Raw genomic sequence first — 21,621 nt, forward strand, 5'->3', positions numbered from 1 at the left:
AGAAGGCCTTATTGCCCATGCATCCCAAACCAGTTCAGGCAAGAACAGCTCCCCCTACCCACATACATGGACATAACTGGATGGGTAGTATACACTTATAATCCCAACACTCAGAAGGTGGAGGCAAGAGGATCAGGTCATTCTTAGCTATGTAGCAACTTTGAGACCAGCCTGGGATATATGAGACCTTATCTTAAAAATAAAATAGTTTAGGCCAGTCTTAGTGGCACACACCCTCAGTTCCAGCTATTCCAGAGACAAAGACAAAGGTATCACTTGAGTCTAGGAATGTGAGGCCAACCCAGGGAGCCAGACTTAGCACTGGACCAGTAGCTAAGAGCTTACATCTTGATCTGAAAGTTGAAGGCAGAGAAAGACTGGGTCTAGCATGGGCTTTTGAACCTTCAAAGCCTGCCCCCAATGACATACTTCTTCCGAAAAGGCCACACCTCCTAATCCTTCCCATAACAGTTCCTCCAACTAGAGACCGAACATTCAAATATGTGAGCCTATGGGGACAACTCTCATTCAAACTCCCACATTCTACTCCCTGTCTTCTGTAGGCCTGTAGCTGTACCATGATGCAAATACATTTAGTGCAACTCCATAAGTCCTCATTGTCTTTCACAGTCCCAACACTGTTTAAGAGTCCATTGTCTCTTCTGAGTCCCACGGCAGTGTCTTAACTGCAATCCCCTGTTCAAAAAGCAGATCACATACTTCCAACATACAGTGGCACAGAATATACATTACTATTCCAAAAGGGAGGAAGTAGATGGGGCCTAGTGAGGAAACATTGGACCAAAGCAAGACCAAAACCCAGCAGGGTAAACTCCAAATTCTGTAACTTCATGTCTGATATCAAAAGGCTTAGATAGCTCTTAGCTTTGCTGACTGCAACACATTTCTCTCTCTTGGCCTGGTTCCATACCCTGCCAGCAGCTCTCCTTGGCAGGCATCTCACAGCCCTGGCATCTCCAGCATCTTGGAGTCTCCAACACAATCCAGGCTTCACCTTTACAGTTTCATGCAATGGCCTCTCCAGGACTCCAGGCAGGGACTCCCCTGCCATACACCTGGCCTCAGTGGCTTTTCTTAACTTCAAAGGAAGATTCCACAACCCCTTTACTCCTGTGTCCTTCATGACTCTAAATCCAGAACCAAGTGCTGCCAAGTTCTGCTGCCTACTTGGGCTGGAATCTGGACCCCTCTTTGAATTCCATTTGCGTAAAATTTTTTAAATAGTTTGTTTTTAGGTGGAGGAAATTCCTTGGACCTTTTCCTTTCACAAGTTGCAGAATTAGCTGGGGGGGCGCGGTTCTCAACACTCCCTTTATTCCACTTAGCATCAGACCTTTCTTTAAATTTCTCTTTTCTTTGAGCACAAGACTTAGCTTCAACATTACATTCATTCTCTTGTGTTCTTTTTCTCTTCAGACTATACACTTTGTATTTTTGTCCTGTGTGCTCCTTTTCATTATAGATCTATATAAGAGTGATCACTAATAACTGTGTGACAGTCAATCATAGGTTATATTGAAATCTCCTTTACCAACACCATTAATGCAAAACTTATATTTAGTCTCAAGTAGCTTCTTATGACAAGGGCAAAAGGCAGCCGCGTTCTTTGTCAGAATAATCTCTAGCCCAGTTGCTAATACTGTTTTCCTCTGAAACCTCTTGAGCTGGGCTTCCACAGTCCACATCATTATTGTCTTCCAAGCTCCCACTAGGATGGCCCATTAAGCTCCACTTCCGGCATTTAACTACTATTCTAGTCCAAAATCCTGGAGTCTTACACATTCTCCAAAACAACATGGTCAGGCCTGTCACAGCAATACCCTAATCCCTGTACCAACTTCTGTCTTAGTTATTCTTCTGTTTCTGTGAAAAGTCACCATGAGTAAAAGCAACTTATAAAAGAAAGCATTTTAAGACTTAGCTTACAGTTTCCGAGGGCAAGTCCATGACCATCGTGGCAGGGAGCATGGCAGCAGGCAGGCAGGCAGGCATGGTGCTATAACAGTAGCTGGGAGCTTCCATCCTGACCCACAAAGTAGAAGCAAAAAGAGAGAAGAGGGGAAGGAAGAGAGAAAAGCCTGGTGTGGGCTTTTGAAACCTAAAGCCCAACCCCAGTGACATACCTCCTCCAACAAGGCCATACCTCAGAAGCCTTCCCAAAATAGTTCTGCCAGTTAGGGACCAAGCATTCAAATACCTGAGCCTATGAGAGCCATTTTCTTTCAAGCCACTACACTTTGTCTAAATTATACTAAAATGAGCAGAAGCTTTACTGAAATCATGAGGTTGATTCCTTTAATAAATTTCTCCTAGTAGCAAGGTTAGTTAGTTGAATACATATAACCTCAGTGCTTTGTGCTTGTATAATGTGTTGAAGAGAAAAATGTGACAAGTTAACTATAGAAAATTGAAATTAGAAGCAAATGTTGGGGAGGCTGTGGAAGTGTAATCTGGTGCAGTCACCATGGAGATCAACATGAACACTTCTTTAAAACCTGAAAAAGCTGGGCAGTGGTGACACACAACTTTAATCCCAGTGCAAGGGAGGCAGAGGCAGGCAAATCTCAGAGTTCAAGGCCAGCCTGGTCTACATAGAGAATTCTTGGGCGTATTCCTAAAAGACACTGTGTCCTGTGACTTTATAGCCTACCATGTCCATGTTTATTGCTGCACTAGTCACAATAGCAATGAAATGGAATCAACCTAGATAGTCATCAAGAGATGAATGGATAAAGATGTGTGTGTGTGTGTGTGTGTGTGTGTGTGTGTGTGTGTGTGTGTGTGTAGGAATGTTGTGCAGCCATTAAAAAATTAAATTTTCAAGAAAATTGATAGAACTGGAAATTGTTATAGTGAGGTAACCCAGATTCAGAGATGCAAATACCATATGCTGTGTCATATGTGGATCCTCGATTTTAATTTTTTTTTATATGTGGGTACATAGGTGAAGAGTAGATAGGATAGTGAAACTAGGAAGGGGATCATGAGTGGGAGAAGAGTTCTTAAGGAAGTCAGGGAGGATAACAAGGCAGTAATGGAACACATGTGACATACAGAAAAGAAGGACACAAGCCGGGGAGATGGGGACAGGAAGCAGGAACAGAGGATCAAGAAAGACCAAGGGGGCCGGAGCGAAGGCTCTGTAGTTGAAAGCACTGGCTGCTCTTCCAGAAGATCGGGCTCTGATTCCCAGCACTCACATGGTGGCTCACAGCCATCTGTAACCCCCTCTCAATGGATTCAATGGATCAAATGCCTTCTTCTGGCCTCCACAGGATTGCATGTATGTGGAGCACACACTTACATGCAGGGAAAATACCCATGTATGTAAAATATAAAAAAGGAAAGACAATGTGTGAAAGTATGATAACTAACCCCGCTACTTTTTTTGTGCTAATTTTTTAATAAAACAAAACAAAAACGGATAACATCCTTTACAGAAAAATTAGTAATAATGCATTGTCTCTTTTTGTTGTGTGTTGCCAGGGGTACTTACATGTGGTAAGCAAATGTTCTGTCACTAAGCTGTACCCCAGCCCCAAATGCATGGTCTTAACAGAGGGGGTTAGTCTGTTTTTAAACTAATGGAAAATAATTATGACTACATTTTATTTGCCATGAGTTTCTAGAGACTTTTTAAACAACGTATATACTTCTTTTACACGTACATTTTTATTTGTCTGATCAAGTTAGTCTTCGTTAAGTAAACTAAAAACAAGTGAAGCACGTATGAGGGACAAAGTCAGGACAGCCAGCAGTGATGAGCAACTCAGACCACGGAGATAGCTATGCCTGTGCCTCCTCATCTCAGCATCAGACAGTGTTTGTCCTGAAGAACAGACCGTTGTGCTGTGGAGATGGAGACTGGGCGGTCACTAGTGCTGCTTTCTTTGACAAATGCTTTGCCAGGAAAATCCATCCTGCAGGAGTGGTCAGCAGCCTGCGTTTAAGAAGTCCAGAAGCCTAACTGCGTTACCTTCGTCTTCCCAGTTCCTGCAGTGGCAAAGTTCCCATGATGCACCTGAGGATACAGGTTTCCATGCTCTGCAAGGCTGTAGTTAAGGGACAATGAGGAGTACACACCCCTCCTGGAGGGCCATCCCCACATCTCCTGCTTCATCTGATCAGAGTTCAAATGAGCTCCCTGCCACAGCCATATGTTTATGCTTGGAACTCAGCAAGGGAGCCTCAGTTATGTACCTTAAATAGAGAAGGATGTTCCTAGTTCCATAAAAAATTAACTCCCATTTAAAAAAAAATTTAAGGAATGTGTGTACGTGTGTGTGTGTGTGTGTGTGTGTGTGTGTGTGTGTGTGTGTGTGTTTTCCATTTGTGTGCTGGTGCCTGTGGAGTTCCACTGGGCATTGGTGGTGCACGCCTTTAATCCTAGCACTCGGGAGGCAGAGGTAGGCAGATCTCTGTGAGTTTGAGGCCAGCCTGGTCTACAGAGTGATTTCCAGGACACCCAGGGCTACACAGAGAAACCTTGTCTCAAAAAACACAAAAACAAAAAACTAGAGTTTCAAGCATATTTGAGCTGCTGAATGTGTGTACCGGGCCTTTTCTTTTAGACCACCAGCCAGCTCCCAAATCATGACACGGAGACTTATTATTAGTTATGAATGCTCGGCCTAGCTTAGGCTCGTGTCTGGCTAGCTCTTTTAACTTAACCTGTTTCTCTTTATGCACCTTTTGCCTCAGGCTTTTCACTTTTCTTTTCTTCTGTGTATCTTACTTTCACTGCTTCCCATGGCTAGCTGGCAGCTGCCCAGCTTCTGGCCCCACGCGCCTCCCTCCTTCTCTCCTCCTCCTTCTTCTCGTTCCTCTCCTGAGCCTAGATTTCTCCTCCTATTTATTCTCTCTGCCTGCCAGCCCTGCCTACTCTTTCTCTGCCTAGCTACTGGGTGTTCAGCTCTTTATTAGACCAATCAGGTGCCTTAGGCAGGCAAGGTGAAACAAATGCAGCACATCTTTACATAATTAAACACACATCCTTATATCATTAAACAAATGCAGCATAAACAAATGTAACACACTTTTACACAGTTAAAATAATAGTCTGCAACATAAACAAATGTAACACATCTGTCCATAGTTAAAATAATATTCTGCAACAAATGTGGGTTCTGGGAACCAAACTTAGGTCCTCTACAAGAGGAGTGCTCTTAACCACTGAGCCATCTCTCCAGCCCTTCAACCCCTATTTTAAATATATAACATTTTATTTGATAATTTTGCGCTGTATACATTGTATTTTGATCGTATCCACTCCCCATTTTCCCCTCCAGCTTCCCCCACCACCTCTCCTAACTTCATGTCCTTTTCTTTGTTTTCACTAAGCCACTGAGTCCAGTGAGTGCTGCCCATCCACAGATGCTCCACTGGAGCATGGGTGACATACTAATGGCTTGACCTCCAAACATGTGACTCCCCTTTCCCCAACAGCAGTCGGTCACCAATTGACTCCTCAGCTGGAGGTGGGACCTCCTGACCCCCTCCCCCATCCGTGCTAGAATTGTTGACCACCTTAATCTCCTGTCGGTCTTGTGTAGCTCCACCTGCTGTGAATTCATGAGTGCCATGGGCATATCATGACCAGAAGGCAGCAATTTATAGGACTCCTCCCCATCTTTTTTCTGCGCCCTTTTCCATGATGTTCACTGAGCCTTGGAACAGGTTGATGTAAATATCTCATTGAGGGCTGAGTACTTACTCACTATTTACTCTCAGCACATTGACCAGTTATAAGTCTTTACATTGACTGCTGCTCGTTGCTAAAAGATGCTTCCCTGACCAAAGTTGAGAGCAGCACAAATATATGGGTCTAAGCATAAATATTTAGAAGGCAGTTTGATAATATGCCCACTTAGTAAAACAGCAGTATAGCAACAGTGTAGGTTACACACACACACACACACACACACACACACACACACACACGAGTGCACACGTGCATGCTTATCACCTCCCCAGCAATGAGCTTTTGACCAGGTTTAGAGTACCAGACTTGAAAAATTATCTCCAGTGGAGCACAACGCACATCAAATCCAATCAAAAAACAGTTGATTATCCCCATATGAGTCATGGGACTCCCATTTTTCATATATGTTTAAGTCCAACTGTGTGTGTTTCGTATCATAAGCTCTACCCAGCAGCAAGATGGGTTCCTTGGGAGGTAATGGGCTCCCCATCCCCCAAATTGCACACTGTGTGCTCTGCTTGCTGAGTATTTATTAGCCCATCTTCCTTTTATTAACTACATGGAAATGGTAAATCAGAACCCAAAGGAATTAAGGGTTCAGGGTCAGAGTTCCGATGTGTCATTGTCAATGTGTTACTCAAATCAGTGTGAGTTTGATGACCTGGTCTCACTCCTTTCAGAGCTAACACTGTAGGTTAGTGCCACCACCTCATGTGTATCAATCATTGACTAAGGTCAGTAGCCAGTAGAACACACAAAGCAAGAAATCATTAGTTCCTGCATCCTCCCCGGTCTCAGTCCCCTATGGAATGTTCTGTCTGCTCCTGATGTGTGACCTAGTACCATCTGTACAGTATGTGCTGTGCATTCCAGGCCAGAGAGCAACACAGTTAAGCATGATGATAAAATGTTCTTCAGAGTCATCCATCCAGGACATGCCATTCAAAGGCATGGCCATTATTCCAGCTTCTTCCTAACATCGGACTTACTATCTGTTTACCGTGCCTTTAGGACGTTCCTAAATGACCAGTGGGCTTTAGCCTATATATGTCCACGTTCGTCACAGCGATGGGACTGAGCTCATTAACAGCAGTGGAATGGAACTAGTTTTCTATTTCTAACCACTTCACTCTACTTTATGATCATTACTTTTTTAAATACAATTTTATGGGTCATTGGTGTTGGGAATGATTCTCTGCCTCCCTCCCTTCTTATTTTTTCTCATTATCAGAGACTTACTCCTTAAGAACCAAGAGTAAATAACAGTGCAGATGTGATCACTGATTTATAAATGTGCAGCTTCACATTGTTACTTGGATATTTGCCATCTGATAACAAAGCGTGGATTTAAGTGATTCCTCAAAATAGACAGATTGTGAAAGCATCTTTGAAAACATGGAGGCTGATCTAGTGTGTAGACAGCCTTTGCTGGTTATAGCACTGCCCAGATTGTGATGGACACTTACTCTGTTGTGTACATTTCGACCTATTACCATTGCCTGGGATTCCTCTCCAGTGACGGTTGTAAATGTGCACATTGTATGAATGCAGCCTTGACCTACAGCATAAATAAACAGGGGCTTAATTGCATCCTGGTGTCCCAGTGAGTGTGTTCAAGGGATCTGCAGGCCACCAGTCTCTTCTCATGTATCTGTCTGGATTTCCCAGCGGACAGCTAGCTATTCACATACTCTGGTGATGGCACTTCCATGGTTGACTTGCTTATGATCTTACTCAGGAATTAACTTTTCATTCTTTGTATGTCTTCTACACATCTCTGGATATTGTATTGTATTTATTTCCTTTGGAAATATACCCAGCAGTGGGGTTCCATTTTTCATTTTTTTTTAAGAAACTCTCAATGGCTTCTCTTTTCCACAGCGTCACCAACACATACTAAGTTTACCCTTCTGATAACAGCCATTTTTAAGGCAGTTCCCTGATGTGGGTTCAAATCACAGTTCCCTGATTATGAGTGATGCTGGATACTTTTCATAAATTCATGAGCTATTTGTCTGTCTTCCTTTTGAAAAATGTCTATTTGATGAGGTTTTGCCCCTTTTTTTAATTGAGATTTTTCTTCCTATTGAGTTTTTTATAATTTTTTTTTTGAGGCAGGATCTCACTGTATAGCCCTGGCTACATGGAACTCATTATGTAGACCAGGCTGGCCTCAAACTCAAAAAGATCTGCCTTCCTCTGCCTCCCGAGTGCTGAGATTAAATGGTGTACCACCATAGCTGGCCTCATATTTTTTCTTTTACGTGTGGCCCATAGTAAATGTGGAGTTTGCAGATATCTTCCCATATCTTGTGGGTTCTCTTTGTACTCTGTCATTTCCTTTGTTATGCAGAAACTTCTTTAATTTGGATATAATCCCATTTGTCTGTTTTTGCTTTTGTTTCTTCATACCCAAAATTGAGGCAGTATATATAAGTTCATATCCAAAAACCATCATAGTACAGACCAGTATAATAGAATTCCATGCATGTTTCCATGCTTTCTTCTAGGAGTTTTGTAGTTTGAGATCCTACATTTCAGTCTTTCACATACTTTGAGTAGATATGTGTATCTGGTGAGAGACAAGAGTCTGTTTTCATTCCGTATAGTCGTATAGTTTTCCCAGCAACATTTACAGACGTGATTGTTCTTTCCCTGTTGTGTGTTCTTAGCACCTTTGTCAAGTCAGATGTCTGTAAATATATGGTTTGTTTCTGGGCTCTCTAGTCCATTCTCCTGCTCTGGTCCTGTGTAATGCTATGGCAGTGCATCTTGGGTTACTAAAGTTTATGTTATATTTGAAAAGGGGTTAGTACAATGCTTCTTGCTTTATTATTTTTCTTGTAGATTTCTTTAGTTATTTGGGATCTTTTGTAGTTCCATACTGTTGCTATAAAGCAATGACTCCTCCTCCTCCCAAAGTCTTAATGACCAACTGAAACATGATTCCCCCAAAGTTCATTCTAGAGAACCAATGAGTATCCTTACAGAGTATAAGTGAGAGGTTACTTATATGGGTGTGGGCTCTCCTTCCCTGACTAGCTGTAACTGAAAAGCCTTAACCCAGTAGTGATGGTAGGCTTCCCATAGCCCCATCCAGTCTTTCTCAACTGATATGTTGTATATACTCAAGTCCCTCCCCCAAGCCACATGGAGAGTTGCCAGTAGGAGGAAGTAGTTTGATGTAGCTGGATACTCAGGCAAGTCTCTCCTTGCTGTGCTAGGGTATAAACCACCAAAAAGCTCAACTGAGATGAACTTTTGCAAGAGAACACAGCTGAATGCTCCAAGATGGCCGTTGCTTGGCATAGAGGATAGTCATGTACAACACATTCCAAAAGAAAACTAATAATAATTAAGAGGCACAGCCAGATTTGAAAAAGCCATCTACTACTATAGAAACTCACTAAAATATTTAAGTATGCATATATTAAAAATTCAAATGGAGTTAACCTATGTTCTAGTTAGGTTTTTATTGCTGTGATAAAAACCATGACCAAAAGCAACTTGGGAAGGAAAACTGTTTATTTCACCTTACAGCTTACAGTCCGTCAAGAAGAGGAATCAGGACAGTAATTAAAACAGAGACCATGAGGAAATACTTGTTCATCTTGCTTTCTTATACCACCCACCTCCCCAGGGGTGGTACCACCCGCAGCAGGCTGAGCCTTCTCACATCAGTCACAAAAATTCTTCACAGACCTGCCTACAGGCTAAACTGATGGAGGCATTTCTTTAATTGATAATCCCTTTTCCTAGATAACTCTAACTTATGCCAAGGACCAAGCAGAACACCCCATAACAGGAGAACAATACTCCAACTAGATACCACATACTAGCAAATACAAACCCTAGGAATGAATTATTATTTTTGAGTTTTTAGCCAATGAGTTCCCATAGACCCCCCAAAAAAAATATTAATGGCTGTTGTCATTGCTCTTGATTACCACCCAGAACTCGATGGTAGGACTCCACTGCTAATGACACCTTACTTGAGTCATAAACATGGAAGTTTGATCACTACTGGCTAGTTTTCAGAGTGCTGGAAGGTTAGAAGGTGCTATGTACACTACTAGAAGAGAAAAGTCATTATCAGCCTCACCTAACTGTGAACCCTGAAAGCTACAGTAATGACCTGCCTGGCAAGATACGCCCACTGGTAAAATAGTGGTAAAATGTTATGGGAGTAACTAACCATTTTCTGATTGTATTTAAGCCCCACCCCATTAAATGAAACTCACACTTGGTACTGTTAATGGGAGCAAGAACCTGTGGCTAGATAGGTCATAGGTCCTAGTAATATTAGTCTATTAAGTAGATACAGTATTAAAATGACCCCTAATAACTTACTGATATACCCACGATCAGTGCATCTCTCAACTCTCATCAGAGAAGCTTTTTCTTGCAATAGATGGTGACTAGCACAGAGACTCACAACTGGTCAACATGCAAAAAATACGAAACTTCAGAGTTCTGAGCCCTAAATGGGACTTCTGTATCATGCGCCTCCCTCCAAGGCTTAAGGATCTTCGTGGAAGAAGGGGTGGAAAGCTTATAAGAGCCCCAGGCGGTGGATGACTTCAGGGAAACTGTTTTCAGACACAAGAGGACAGCTGCTCATGAACTCACAGCAGTGATAACAGCATGAACAAGACCTGTGCTGTGAGCCCAAGCCTAGAAGGGGGAGATGGCCATGAAGTCCCGCCCCTAGCTGAGGAGCTATCAGCATTTGATGAGTGCTCAAAGAAGGGGAGTCAGATTTCTTTAATGGTGTGCTCTCTAGTAGGTCAGCCATACTTCACAGTAGGCGTCACACTCACGGCAACAAAAATTGGAATTGATGGGGCTTGCGGGGGAGTTGTTTTGTTTTGTTTTCTTTCAAGAGTCTGGTGAAGAACAAGAGATTAGGTGGGTAGGAAGGTAGTAGGGGTGGATCTAGAACAGAGGTTCTCAACCTCTTTGAGAGTTGCGTATCAGATATCCTATATATCAGATATTTACATTACAATAATAACTAACAACATTACAGTTATAAAGTAGCAATGAAATAATTTTATGGTTGGGGTCACCACAACATGAGGAACTATATTAAAAGGGTTGCAACGTTAGGAAGTTTAAGAACCACTGATCTGGGAGGAGTTGGAGGAGGAGGTGAATATGATCAAAATATATTGTATGAAAATTCTCAAAGAACTAATGAAAATACTACTTTTTTAAAAAAAAAAGAGGCAGAACCAAACCAAGTGTGGTGATATTCCCATATAATTCTAGAACTTAGAAGGCAGAAGCAGGAGAATAGAGCTTAAAGACAGCCTGAGGTATATAGTGAGACTGCCCATCTCAAAACAGAGAGACAGAGAGACAGAGAGAATGAATATGTTGCCCAGGCTGACATTTAATTTCAAACAACCCTTCTATCTCAGCTTTTCTAGTAGTTAGAACTATAGGCACATGCTACCAAAATTCTATGGTTTTTTTTTCTTCTATAAATATTCATATTTCAGTATGGGTTGCATTGGATTATAGATTTGCTTGGATAATAGGAATATTTTAACAATATTAATTCTCCTAGACCACTTATGTACAGTATCTTTCTATTTGTCTATATGTCTCCAAGTTCTTTCATCAATGTTTTATAGTTTTCATCATCAAGATATTTGTGGAGGCCCACAAAGGTTTCTTAGTGAGATCTGAGCTTGCTTTACACAACAGGACTGCATTAGAGAATTGCTTGACCACGTGTGTGGTTACCAGGTGATTGGAAAGAATCTGCACTTGGCTGCACTTGGTGGAGCAAAAGGGGAGGTCTTTTGCTCCACCCCTTGGCATTCCTATAAATAGCCCTTTGGAAGAGACAGAAGGGGCCAGTGGATAATGATGCAGGCCCTCCCGAGGCTATCCTGTGTTTCTGTTTCTTTCCCCTCTATCCTTTTATCTAAATAACTCTTATCCCTCAATCCTCAAGAGTACCCTGTCACAAAATGTGGGAGCCAGTCTCCCAGCTGGGCTCTCACACATCTTTTACCTCATTGGTTAGATTTATTCCTAAGTGGTTTTTGTAGCTATGTAAATGGGATTTCTGATGAAGACAATTCACTGCTAGAATATAGAAATGCTGCTGGCTTTTGTATGTTGGTTTTTGTGTCTAATAACTTTACTTTTAGTTCATGATCTTAAATGGTAGAATCTTCAGGGTTACCTACTTTTAAAAATCATGTCATTTGAAAATAGTAACAATTTAACTTCTCCCTTTCTTGCCCTTTATTTAATTCCTCCATACATATAGGATTTCCTCTATACATGTCTTGTTCCAAATCAGCATGTTACTGACGACTGAATTCCTTAGAACTTATTTTCTGGCAGATTATTTTTATTTGGATTTTTATTAAATACTTCAACAATATCAACATTTAAAATCCTATTGAGTGTGTGTCTGAGTATTCTTCCTAACCTGAAAGCCTGTGATGACACAAGACTGGGTCCTGGAGAATCCAGGACATTTCCTCTCTCTGGCTACAAGGGCTGAGAGGACAAAATGCGTTGAGTCGTGTGCGTTGGAGGCAGGTCGGCTAATGAGCTTGGACTCTGTGCGCTGCAGGAAGTCTTAAGACTGCAGAAGTCAGCCAGTCGGCTTACCACTCCATCTCCCTCCGTATTCCCTGCCCCTCGGAAACTGGTGATCACTGCCAGTGTAGCTTCAGCAAGCACCCTGACAGCTGCTCTTGTTTGATGTGTTCACATGCTCTGTAGATCTACCTTCCTTTCCCCTGGTTCAGCAGCCGTGTTAATAAGGATCTACAGGATATTGAATATTATATACAGGGTAAGGAAGCCTACCCTGAATCCCTGGGTTTAGATGTTTCTATCTTTAAAAACAAAATCAGTTAACCACAGCAACATACTTCTAATTGTCTGTGTCATTGTGTGTGTGCATATACATATGTCTGTGGAGGCTGTGCATAAGTACCACATTTTCAATCTGTAAAATACACTAGAAGCAAATGCACTAAGCTTAGCCACAGAAGGTTCTAGACAGCTACATAGCAAAGCTGCTGCCAGTCATTAGGGAAGGGATAGCCCATGTCCTTTGCTTTGGTTGGAAGCTACAACCATTGAAATGACAGCCAGATTGTGTAGATCTGTATACCCTAACTCTTTTGAATCAGGAGTTAATTTCTTCTTGATAATTGTCATCCTCTTTGGTGTTATTGTAAGATCAGGTTTGACACGATGATTGAAAATCCCAAGTAAGAGGACTAGAGAGAAGGCTTAGAGGTTAAGAGCAATGGCTGTTCTTCCAGAGGTCCTGAGTTCAACTCCCAGCAACCATCTATGATGAGATATGAGATTTGGTTCCCTCTTCTGGAGTGCAGATAGAACACTGTATACATAATAAATAAATGAATCTTTTAAAAAAGAAAGGAAGGAAGGAAAATCCCAAGTAGGGCTGGGCATAGTGGTGCACATCTTTAATTCCAGCACTTGGGAGGTAGAGGCAGGCAGATCTCTGAATTCGAGGATAGTGTGGTCTACATGGTGAGTTCCAGGACAGCCAGACATACATAATGAGACCTTGTCTCAAGAGAAGAAAAAAAGGAGGAGGGGGAGGAGGAAGAAGATTCCAAGTAGAAGCTGTGAAGAGTAGGCAAAACAGAGACTTTCAACATTTCATTGTTTCTTTTAACATTGTAAGGAAACACTGCTTTTAAAACTCCACAGCCAGGCTGCCATTTTGTGGTTGACAAGCAAATGGCAATACTTTCTTTGGCTGCAGGAAGGGTCACAGCAGCAGCCTCTCTTGTGTAGAGTGGCTCTCGACAGGACTGACGGGGACAGAAATTAATGGGCTTCCCATTGTTGTGTGCATTCTTGCCAGGACATTTCATTAGTGTCAACAATGACCCCTTGGTCATCATCTTGCTTCATTCACCACCTGCCCCCGGTGACTCTCAGTTCCGCTGGTGCCGTGGGGTGCGGAGGTGGCAGGCACGAGACGGCACTCACTATTGGAGGCAGGAGCATTGCTGACCTGGGGCGAGATTAACTGCTCCTCTGCAGTTTTCATTGTAGGGCATTAGCCCTGTCTGGCTATCTTGCTTTGGTTGAGAAATTCAGGACAATAGCATTGCTGATGGTAATGTTGGCAACTTCCCTGTTGGTTTTACAGGTCACGGCCAGGGGCTTTGGGCCACTGCTGCAGTTTGCCTACACTGCCAAGCTGTTACTCAGCAGAGAGAACATCCGGGAGGTCATCCGCTGCGCCGAGTTCCTGCGCATGCACAATCTGGAGGACTCCTGCTTCACCTTCCTGCAGACGCAGCTCCTGAACAGCGAGGATGGCCTGTTTGTGTGCCGGAAGGACAGTGCGTGCCAGCGCCCCCAAGAGGACCATGGGAACTCTGCGGGAGAAGAGGAGGAAGAAGAGACGATGGACTCAGAGACAGCGAAGATGGCTTGCCCCACAGACCCCGTCAGCTTTGAGGCCGCTGCCATCCCAGTAGCAGAGAAAGAAGAAGCCTTGTTACCTGAGTCTGAGGTACCCACAGACACCAAGGAAAACTCAGTACCTAGATACAAGAAGTACCAGCTTGCATGTACCAAGAATGTCTATAGTGCGCCCTCACACAGTACCTCAGGGTTTGCAAGCACATTCAGTGAAGACAGCCCTGGCAATAGCCTCAAACCAGGGCTCTCCAGGGGACAGATTAAAAGCGAGCCACCCAATGAAGAGGCCGAGGAGGAGACCGTCACACTCTGCCTGTCCGGAGATGAAACTGACATCAAAGACAGACCCGGGGATGTTGAGATGGACCGGAAACAGCCCAGCCCTACCCCTACCCCCAGTACCCCTACTGGAGCCACCTGCCTGGACAGATCCAGGAGTGTGTCCTCGCCTTCCTGTCTGCGGTCTCTGTTCAGTATAGCAAAAGGTGTGGAGTCGTCTGGCCTGCCCAGTACATCTCAACAGCACTTTGTCAGGAGTTCAGCATGCCCTTTTAACAAGGGGATCTCTCAGGGTGACCTTAAAACTGACTACACCCCTTTCACAGGGAATTATGGACAGCCCCACATGGGCCAGAAGGATGTGTCCAACTTCACAATGGGGTCGCCACTCAGGGGGCCTGGGCCGGAGGCTCTCTGTAAGCAGGAGGGAGAGCTGGACCGGAGGAGTGTCATCTTCTCCTCAAGCACGTGTGGCCAAGTGAGCACCTCAGTGCATTCATGTTCTGGGGTGAGCAATTTGGACAAAGACCTCTCCGAGCCGGTGCCAAAAAGTCTCTGGGTAGGAGCTGGCCAATCCCTCCCCAGCTCACAGGCCTACTCCCACAGTGGACTGATGGCTGACCACTTGCCAGGCAGGATACGGCCCAACACCAGCTGCCCGGTGCCAATCAAAGTCTGTCCTCGCTCACCTCCACTAGAGACCAGAACCAGGACCTCCAGCTCCTGTTCCTCCTATTCCTACGCAGAGGATGGGAGTGGGGGCTCCCCCTGCAGCCTCCCTCTCTGTGAGTTCTCCTCCTCACCCTGTTCCCAGGGAGCCAGATTCCTTGCCACAGAACATCAGGAGCCGGGCCTGATGGGAGATGGAATGTACAACCAAGTCCGACCCCAAATTAAATGTGAGCAGTCTTATGGAACCAATTCCAGTGACGAGTCTGGATCATTCTCGGAAGCAGACAGTGAGTCGTGTCCTGTGCAGGACAGGGGCCAGGAGGTAGGGAATCCACATAAGTTCAAGTCTATGACCTGCTGTCTCAGTCCTTTACCTGAATTTTCCCTCTTCCCAAACATATTCTCAAATTGTTCTTATGTGTTGTCTTAGTTAGGATTACTAATGCTGTGACGAAACACCATGACCAAAACTCAGGTTGGGGAGGAAAGGGTTTATTTGGCTTACACTTGCATATCGCTATTCATGATCAAAGGAAGTCAGGACAGGAACTCAAGCAGGGCAGGAACCTGGAGGCAGAAGCTGATACAGAGGCCATGGAGAAGTCCTGCTTCCTGGCTCACTCGGCTTGCTTTCTTATAGAACCCAGGACCACTAGCCCAGGGATGACCCCGCCCACCATGGGCTGGGCCCTCCTCCAACAATAACTAATGAAGAAAATGCCAGACAGCCAGATCTTATGGAGGCGTGTTCTCAATTAAGATTCCCTCCTGCCAGATGACTCCAGTTTGTGTGTCAAGTTGACATAAGACCAGCCAGCACCTGCGTCAAGTTTAAAAAGTGCTCTAGTGCCAGTAAGTAGACCGTCTCTGGCTTCCTTCCTTAGAGGCAGAGTGCTGCAAGGTGACCCAAAATCAGCCACTTGAGTCTTTGAAATCCCTCTGTACCTAGCCTGGGTTCCAGTGCTGTGTGAGTAGGGGCAAGCCGAATGCAGTACGTGTAAGTGTGCTCAGGTACTTTCAGTCTCCTCCCTGTCCCCTCCACTGCTGTCACTCCCCTGTCTGCTGCCTGCTTTGGAAGAGTGCACTCATGCTTGCTCGTCACCCCTTCAACCTAAAGGAAAACATAGACACTCTTTCAAATCGATTCATTGGAACTAAATAGATCCTCACAAAGAGTATTATGAGTACCTTAATATAGAGTATGCACCTTATGAGTATTTCTTGTCCGCAAGAAGATACAGGGTGACCCTGTCTCTATCACAGTGCACATGACAGAAGGCTTACCATCCATCCTTGACATGGGTTCCCTGCAGAAGTGCCCTAGTCAGCACACACAAAACTGTGTTTCCTAAGCTCCCACATTGAGAAGAAGTCATTCATTTAGTGGATAGTGTTTTTTGTCCAGCCTGAAAGCATTGTGCTGTGTAGATAGAAAGTGTATAAAGGCTTCGTCTGTGGGTCACTGTTTCTGGGAGCAGGAGTGGGGACAGCACTGGCTACATCATAAGCAAGACTCGTGACTACGAGAAGGCAGACTAGGAGTCCCAGAGGTCTCGAGTTCCCTAGTCATTTCAGTGTTTCCTAGACAAACCTAAGCGTGTCTAGGGCATGACCTGCTATCTTGGGCACTGACAAAGAACCAGCCAAAGATTGCCAGCCACTGTGTCTCACCCCCGTCTCAGGAGCAGAAGTGAGCAAAGCTGGTGACAGGTCTTGCCCCTGTGTCTGAAAAGCTCAGAGAAAAAGAAATGTGGGGCGGGGGTGGGGCTCCATGGCAGGGGGTGCTTGCCTGCCTTGGCCTAGCCCTGGATTCAGTCCCTTAAAAAAAAATGAAAGGAGGGAGGAAGGACAAGGAGGGAGGGAGCTGCCCATAAGGCCAGTGTGCTCAGTACTTCTCTGCTCTTCAGCCTCTCTTCCTCAGCAAAGATTAACTCTGCCAGATGGCAGAAATGCCGTGAGAGGTGAGGTGAGGTAGCCGCGGAGCCGTGTGTGGTTTATTCAGCATCCACAAGGCTGGTGGACACCAAGCACATGAGCTTTAACTTTCAGGCATGTTTTGAAAATGGACTCCAGAGCTGCCTAGAGTAAGCTGCAGACACACCCTGGGTTCACTTCCTCTTCTTCGCGAGCCTGCCTGGTCCCTGCTTTCCTGTTAGTGTCTGGCGGAGAAAGACAGAAAACCACCAAAAGGGGTTTAGTTTAAGAAATGGAAATTGTGAAGGAAATCTGAATGGGCGGCATTCCCGTTGGTGTCTTATCCCTTCGGTTTGGGATGGGGTCACCACCGATGCCCACGACGTGCAGCCCGAGGAGTGAGGCTTCCTAGAAGCAAGGGTAGTTGTGTTTCACAACTTGTGGGAGAGTTGCTGTTTGTCCCTGGAACTGTTCTTAAGGGCACCTCCTGCAGAAGGCTGGTCCTTGAGTCAGCTCCGTCCCACACTCGATCTTACCAAGGACTGGTAGAGTAAGAACACGTGCCGCTTTGTTGTCTCTTGAACAGTTAGGAACTGTCGGTTTCAGATACTCAAGGTCTGCTGGGGGGTGGTGGCTCCTCCCTTTAATCCCAGCATTCGGAAGGCAAAGGCTGGTGGATCTCTGTGAGTTCAAGGCCAGCCTGAACCACAAAATGAGTTCCAAGGCAGCCAAGGCTACACACAGAAACCCTGTCTCAGAGAAGAAAAAAAAAAAGATCAGATACCCAATGCCATCCACAAGAGCACATTTTTTCCTCTGGGCTATGTTAATCTCCACCTTAGGACTGGAAACCATGGCACATTTGGGGGGGGGGGGGGGTAGATAGTCATTCAACCCATGAAACAGCCACAGACAGGACTAGTCTCCCCTTAAAATACCCTTGGATTTAATTTTTATTTTTACTTTTCAAAACAAACCTGCTGAACATTCATAAGCAGTAAAAGGCACATTTGTCAAAACTCCCTGCCTTTCATGAGTCACACTCCAACCCTTTTGGTAGCTTGTGTTGGGCAGGAGGATGCTAGCAGAGCTGAGGTTTTTTTTCCCCAGTGAAGGAAGTTATTTTCCCAGAACCACCCAGGCCCTCAGCATGACGGCCCCTCTGGGAGTTCAGTGACTTGCTTCGGGGGTTACATGGCCTAGGTAGAAGTTCTGCCCCAAAAGTATACTGAATTCCCATGAGTTTTAACTTGTTTTCTTGAACTGATCCATAAAAAAACACAGCATCTATCTTGGATTCTTCCCAGACTGCTCTTAGGTAGGGTTAGGTGGTTTTCTTCCAAGTAAACCACAAGATACAACCGAGTCTGGAATAAAACCCGGGGTTCCTCTCCCTGCCAACCACCAGCATAGCCCACAGCTTCTCTCCATCTTCTGAGCCAAAATGTGGGACCAAAAGAAAAACATCAGTGTATCTTACCTTCTGTAAAATCTATCACCGCGTTAAATAACTCTCCTAGTTCATAAAACACAGACGTCTCCCATCCTTTTTTTACTCTTCCCTAGCTTTGAAAAAGCTTCAAGTACTGGGTTGGAGAGTTGGTTCAGCAGTTACTGGCTGCTGTTTCAAAGGGCCCAGGTTCAGTTCCCAGCGCCCACACACATGGCGGCTCACAGCCTTCTGTAACTCTGGCCTCTGCAGGTACTGCACATACATGGTGCACAGACCAGACATGCATGCAGGCAAAACACCTATACACATAAAACAAATAACCAATTTTTAAATAAAATATCATTTCCATACCATAAAATTCGCCCTATTAGAATGAAAATTTCAGTGTTTTTAATATCTCCACAGGGTTATGCAGCCATCTCCAGTTTGTGACTCTAGCATGTTTTCTTCACCCCAGGAGCAGATTCTCCTCATGGCCTTTTCCCTCCAGCCCAGACAACCACTAATCTGCCTCTGTTCTGTATAAATGGTATTTGGCTTTTTTCTCTTAGGATAGCATTTTCAAAGTTGATCTCTTCTGTAGATACATCCACCTGGTGTGTTTGGATGTATCAGAACTCCACCCTTCTGATTGCTGATCTGTCTTATTAGGCCATACCACATTTTATTGATCCATCATTGTTTGAGGGAGTTTTGGTTGGTTCCACTTCCTGGATATTTTGAAGGATGGTGCTGTGAGCATTTGCATGCAAGGTCTCTGTAGACGGGCTTCCAGTTCACTCATTACATATCTCTGAGTAGAGTGGTTAACTCATGTGATGACTCCACATGTGGCGTTTTGAGGAACTACCCAGCCATTTCCCAAGGCAGCTACACCATGTTTGCATTCCCCCATCCGGCTAGGAGGAATCCGGTTTTTCCTCTCGCTGCCAACCCTTACTCTTCTCTGTGTGTCCATCTAATGGATGTGACATGGCATCTCCTTATGTTTACAAGTTTGTTTTTAGATTTTGAAAACTGTACAGAAGTCACAGTCCTCTTCCAAGTGGTGCATGCACTAGTCAGTTCCCAAAGCATTTCCAATGGATTGTGAGTTTAGTGAAGAAACACTGGGTAGGTGGTTGATTTCCATATCCAAAGGTACTGGTGAGTTGGACTTGCATTATTGACATGCTTCATTTGGAGAGGAATAAAAGCATATGATAGTGGCCAGGTATAGTGGCCTAGGCCTTGTAATTCCAGCATTTAGGAGGTGGAGGCAGAGGGTCACAAGTTCAAGGCCAGCCTGAACTACAAGGCTGTGAGTTAAACAAAACAAAATGGAAAAGTGTGTGTGTGTGTGTGTGTGTGTGTGTGTGTGTGTGTGTACGTGTGTGTGTTGGGGGGGAGCAACCAGTGAAATAGTACAGAAAAGCCATGTCTAATTCTTCTCACCAAAGTGCTGACTTGAATATTCTGTTTGTTTGTAATTTTTTTCTTTCTTTGATACTTTTAAAACCATTATTCTATTATTCTTTGACAATGTCATACACATGTATAATATACTTCAGTTTCTTTCTCTTTTTCTTTCCTTTTTTATGTCTGTTTGTTTATTTGTTTGTTTGTTTGAGACAGGGTCTCTCTACATAGCTCTGGCTGTCCTAGAACTCAATCTATAGACCAGACTGGCCTCTAACTCACTGAGACCTAACTCTGCCTGCAGAGTGCTGGGATTAAAGATGTATAGTGCCATACCCAGTATATTTTGGTCATTTTCAACCCCAATTATTCTCTCTCATCCCCTCTTCCTCCCACTGAATCCCTTCTTCTTCCCAGTTGACTTGATAACTTTCTGTGTAAGATTTTTTCCATCATTCCTATGGTTCGGTGAATGAAGCCCATTTTTGCAAGTGTCTAATTAGTCTGCTTAATGAAAAGAAGACTTTGAATGGCAGCATAGAAGTCAGCTGTGTTCATAATTAAACCAGTGTTTTCATGTTGTCTAGAACATTCTCAGTGTTTGGGATTCCTAATGTTATATGCCTGGAAGAGGAAACCATATGACAAGGAAGGATGACTCTTCCCTCACCCACAAGGCAGTCCCTTTCTCTGTCTGTTATCTAATTTTACTCTTCACAGCAATTCCAGCAGCTGAGTGAGGCAAGTATTATCTCTGACTCACAGATGCTCAAGTTCAGGACAGAGAGAATGAGTTACCTGGGACCACATAGCTAATTAATTGTAGTCTTATGGGTGAATCCCTGGTGTCCTGGGAATACCAAGTAGAAGGTAGGTGGCACAGGAACATCTCTTGGTCTTGGAGAGCCTGTATATTGTCATGGCCTCGAAGGTGCCCCTCAGCCTGGCGCTGTGTGCCTATGGCTTCAGCTCATGTGTGGTAAGAATCACATGGGAGTAGGAAAGATTTCACAGCCCTTTCTTCTCCTGGGACTGGTAGGGAAAACAGACTGTTGTTTTGGGCTTTTTCTCCACCCTCCTTCTCCAGTAACCTTCACCCAGCAAACCAGAAGCAGCAGACAAGTAAAATGCGTGTTCATAGGCTTGGTGAAGCGAAATGGCTAGAGAGTCACTTCCACAGTTCTGTGAAAACTGTGCAAAGCAGACATTGTAGAGAAATCCGTCAAGGCGTTGTTGCAGAGTGGGAACTTTTCTTTTGTCTCATATTTGAATTCTCTATAGGAAATTATGTTCTTTATTATATTTTTAATGGAGATGGGAAGAATGGCTTAGGCTATGGGATGTGGGCAGCTGTTAGCAAACAGTTTTCTGTTTGATGAAAAGGAAACTGCATCCCAGGTCTGCCTGCAGCCTGTCCAGCCTCCCTGGTCCAGGCTTCCTATCTGGTCATGCAGATGTGCTGAGAAGGCAGATTTAGGTTTCATGCACCATTCAGAAGGTCCTCTGCGTTTTGCCATCTCTAGATCAGAGGTCCCTGGTTACACTGCAGGAATCTATTTCACAGACTGCTGAAGAGCTGGGGTTCCCCCAAAGTCTAACCTCCCTTGGGCAGTATTGGTCCCATACTGAAAAATGACCCTAATCCTGCATTTCCTGTGGGTTCCAGAGGTATGAGAAGAGTCAGCACTTTGGCAAGACTGGGTACAACCAACAGGAGTGTGTTGCGCAAACCACAGCG

At 44.4% G+C, this 21,621-nt stretch overlaps 1 protein-coding gene across 2 annotated transcripts in view; it reads left to right on the forward strand.

Moving 5' to 3' along the window:
• The window catches only part of Bach2 (BTB domain and CNC homolog 2), a 152,399-nt gene that overhangs the window by 121,346 nt on the left and 9,432 nt on the right, over nucleotides 1-21,621 (forward strand). For both annotated transcript variants that reach the window (XM_059255705.1, XM_059255704.1), the window contains exon 3: nucleotides 13,890-15,440. In XM_059255705.1, the coding sequence (XP_059111688.1) occupies nucleotides 13,890-15,440 (1,551 nt within the window). The remainder of the gene's footprint in view (nucleotides 1-13,889; nucleotides 15,441-21,621) is intronic.

This window comes from Peromyscus eremicus, chromosome 2, assembly GCF_949786415.1.
Source record: "Peromyscus eremicus chromosome 2, PerEre_H2_v1, whole genome shotgun sequence".
Taxonomy (NCBI): Eukaryota; Metazoa; Chordata; class Mammalia; order Rodentia; family Cricetidae; genus Peromyscus; species Peromyscus eremicus.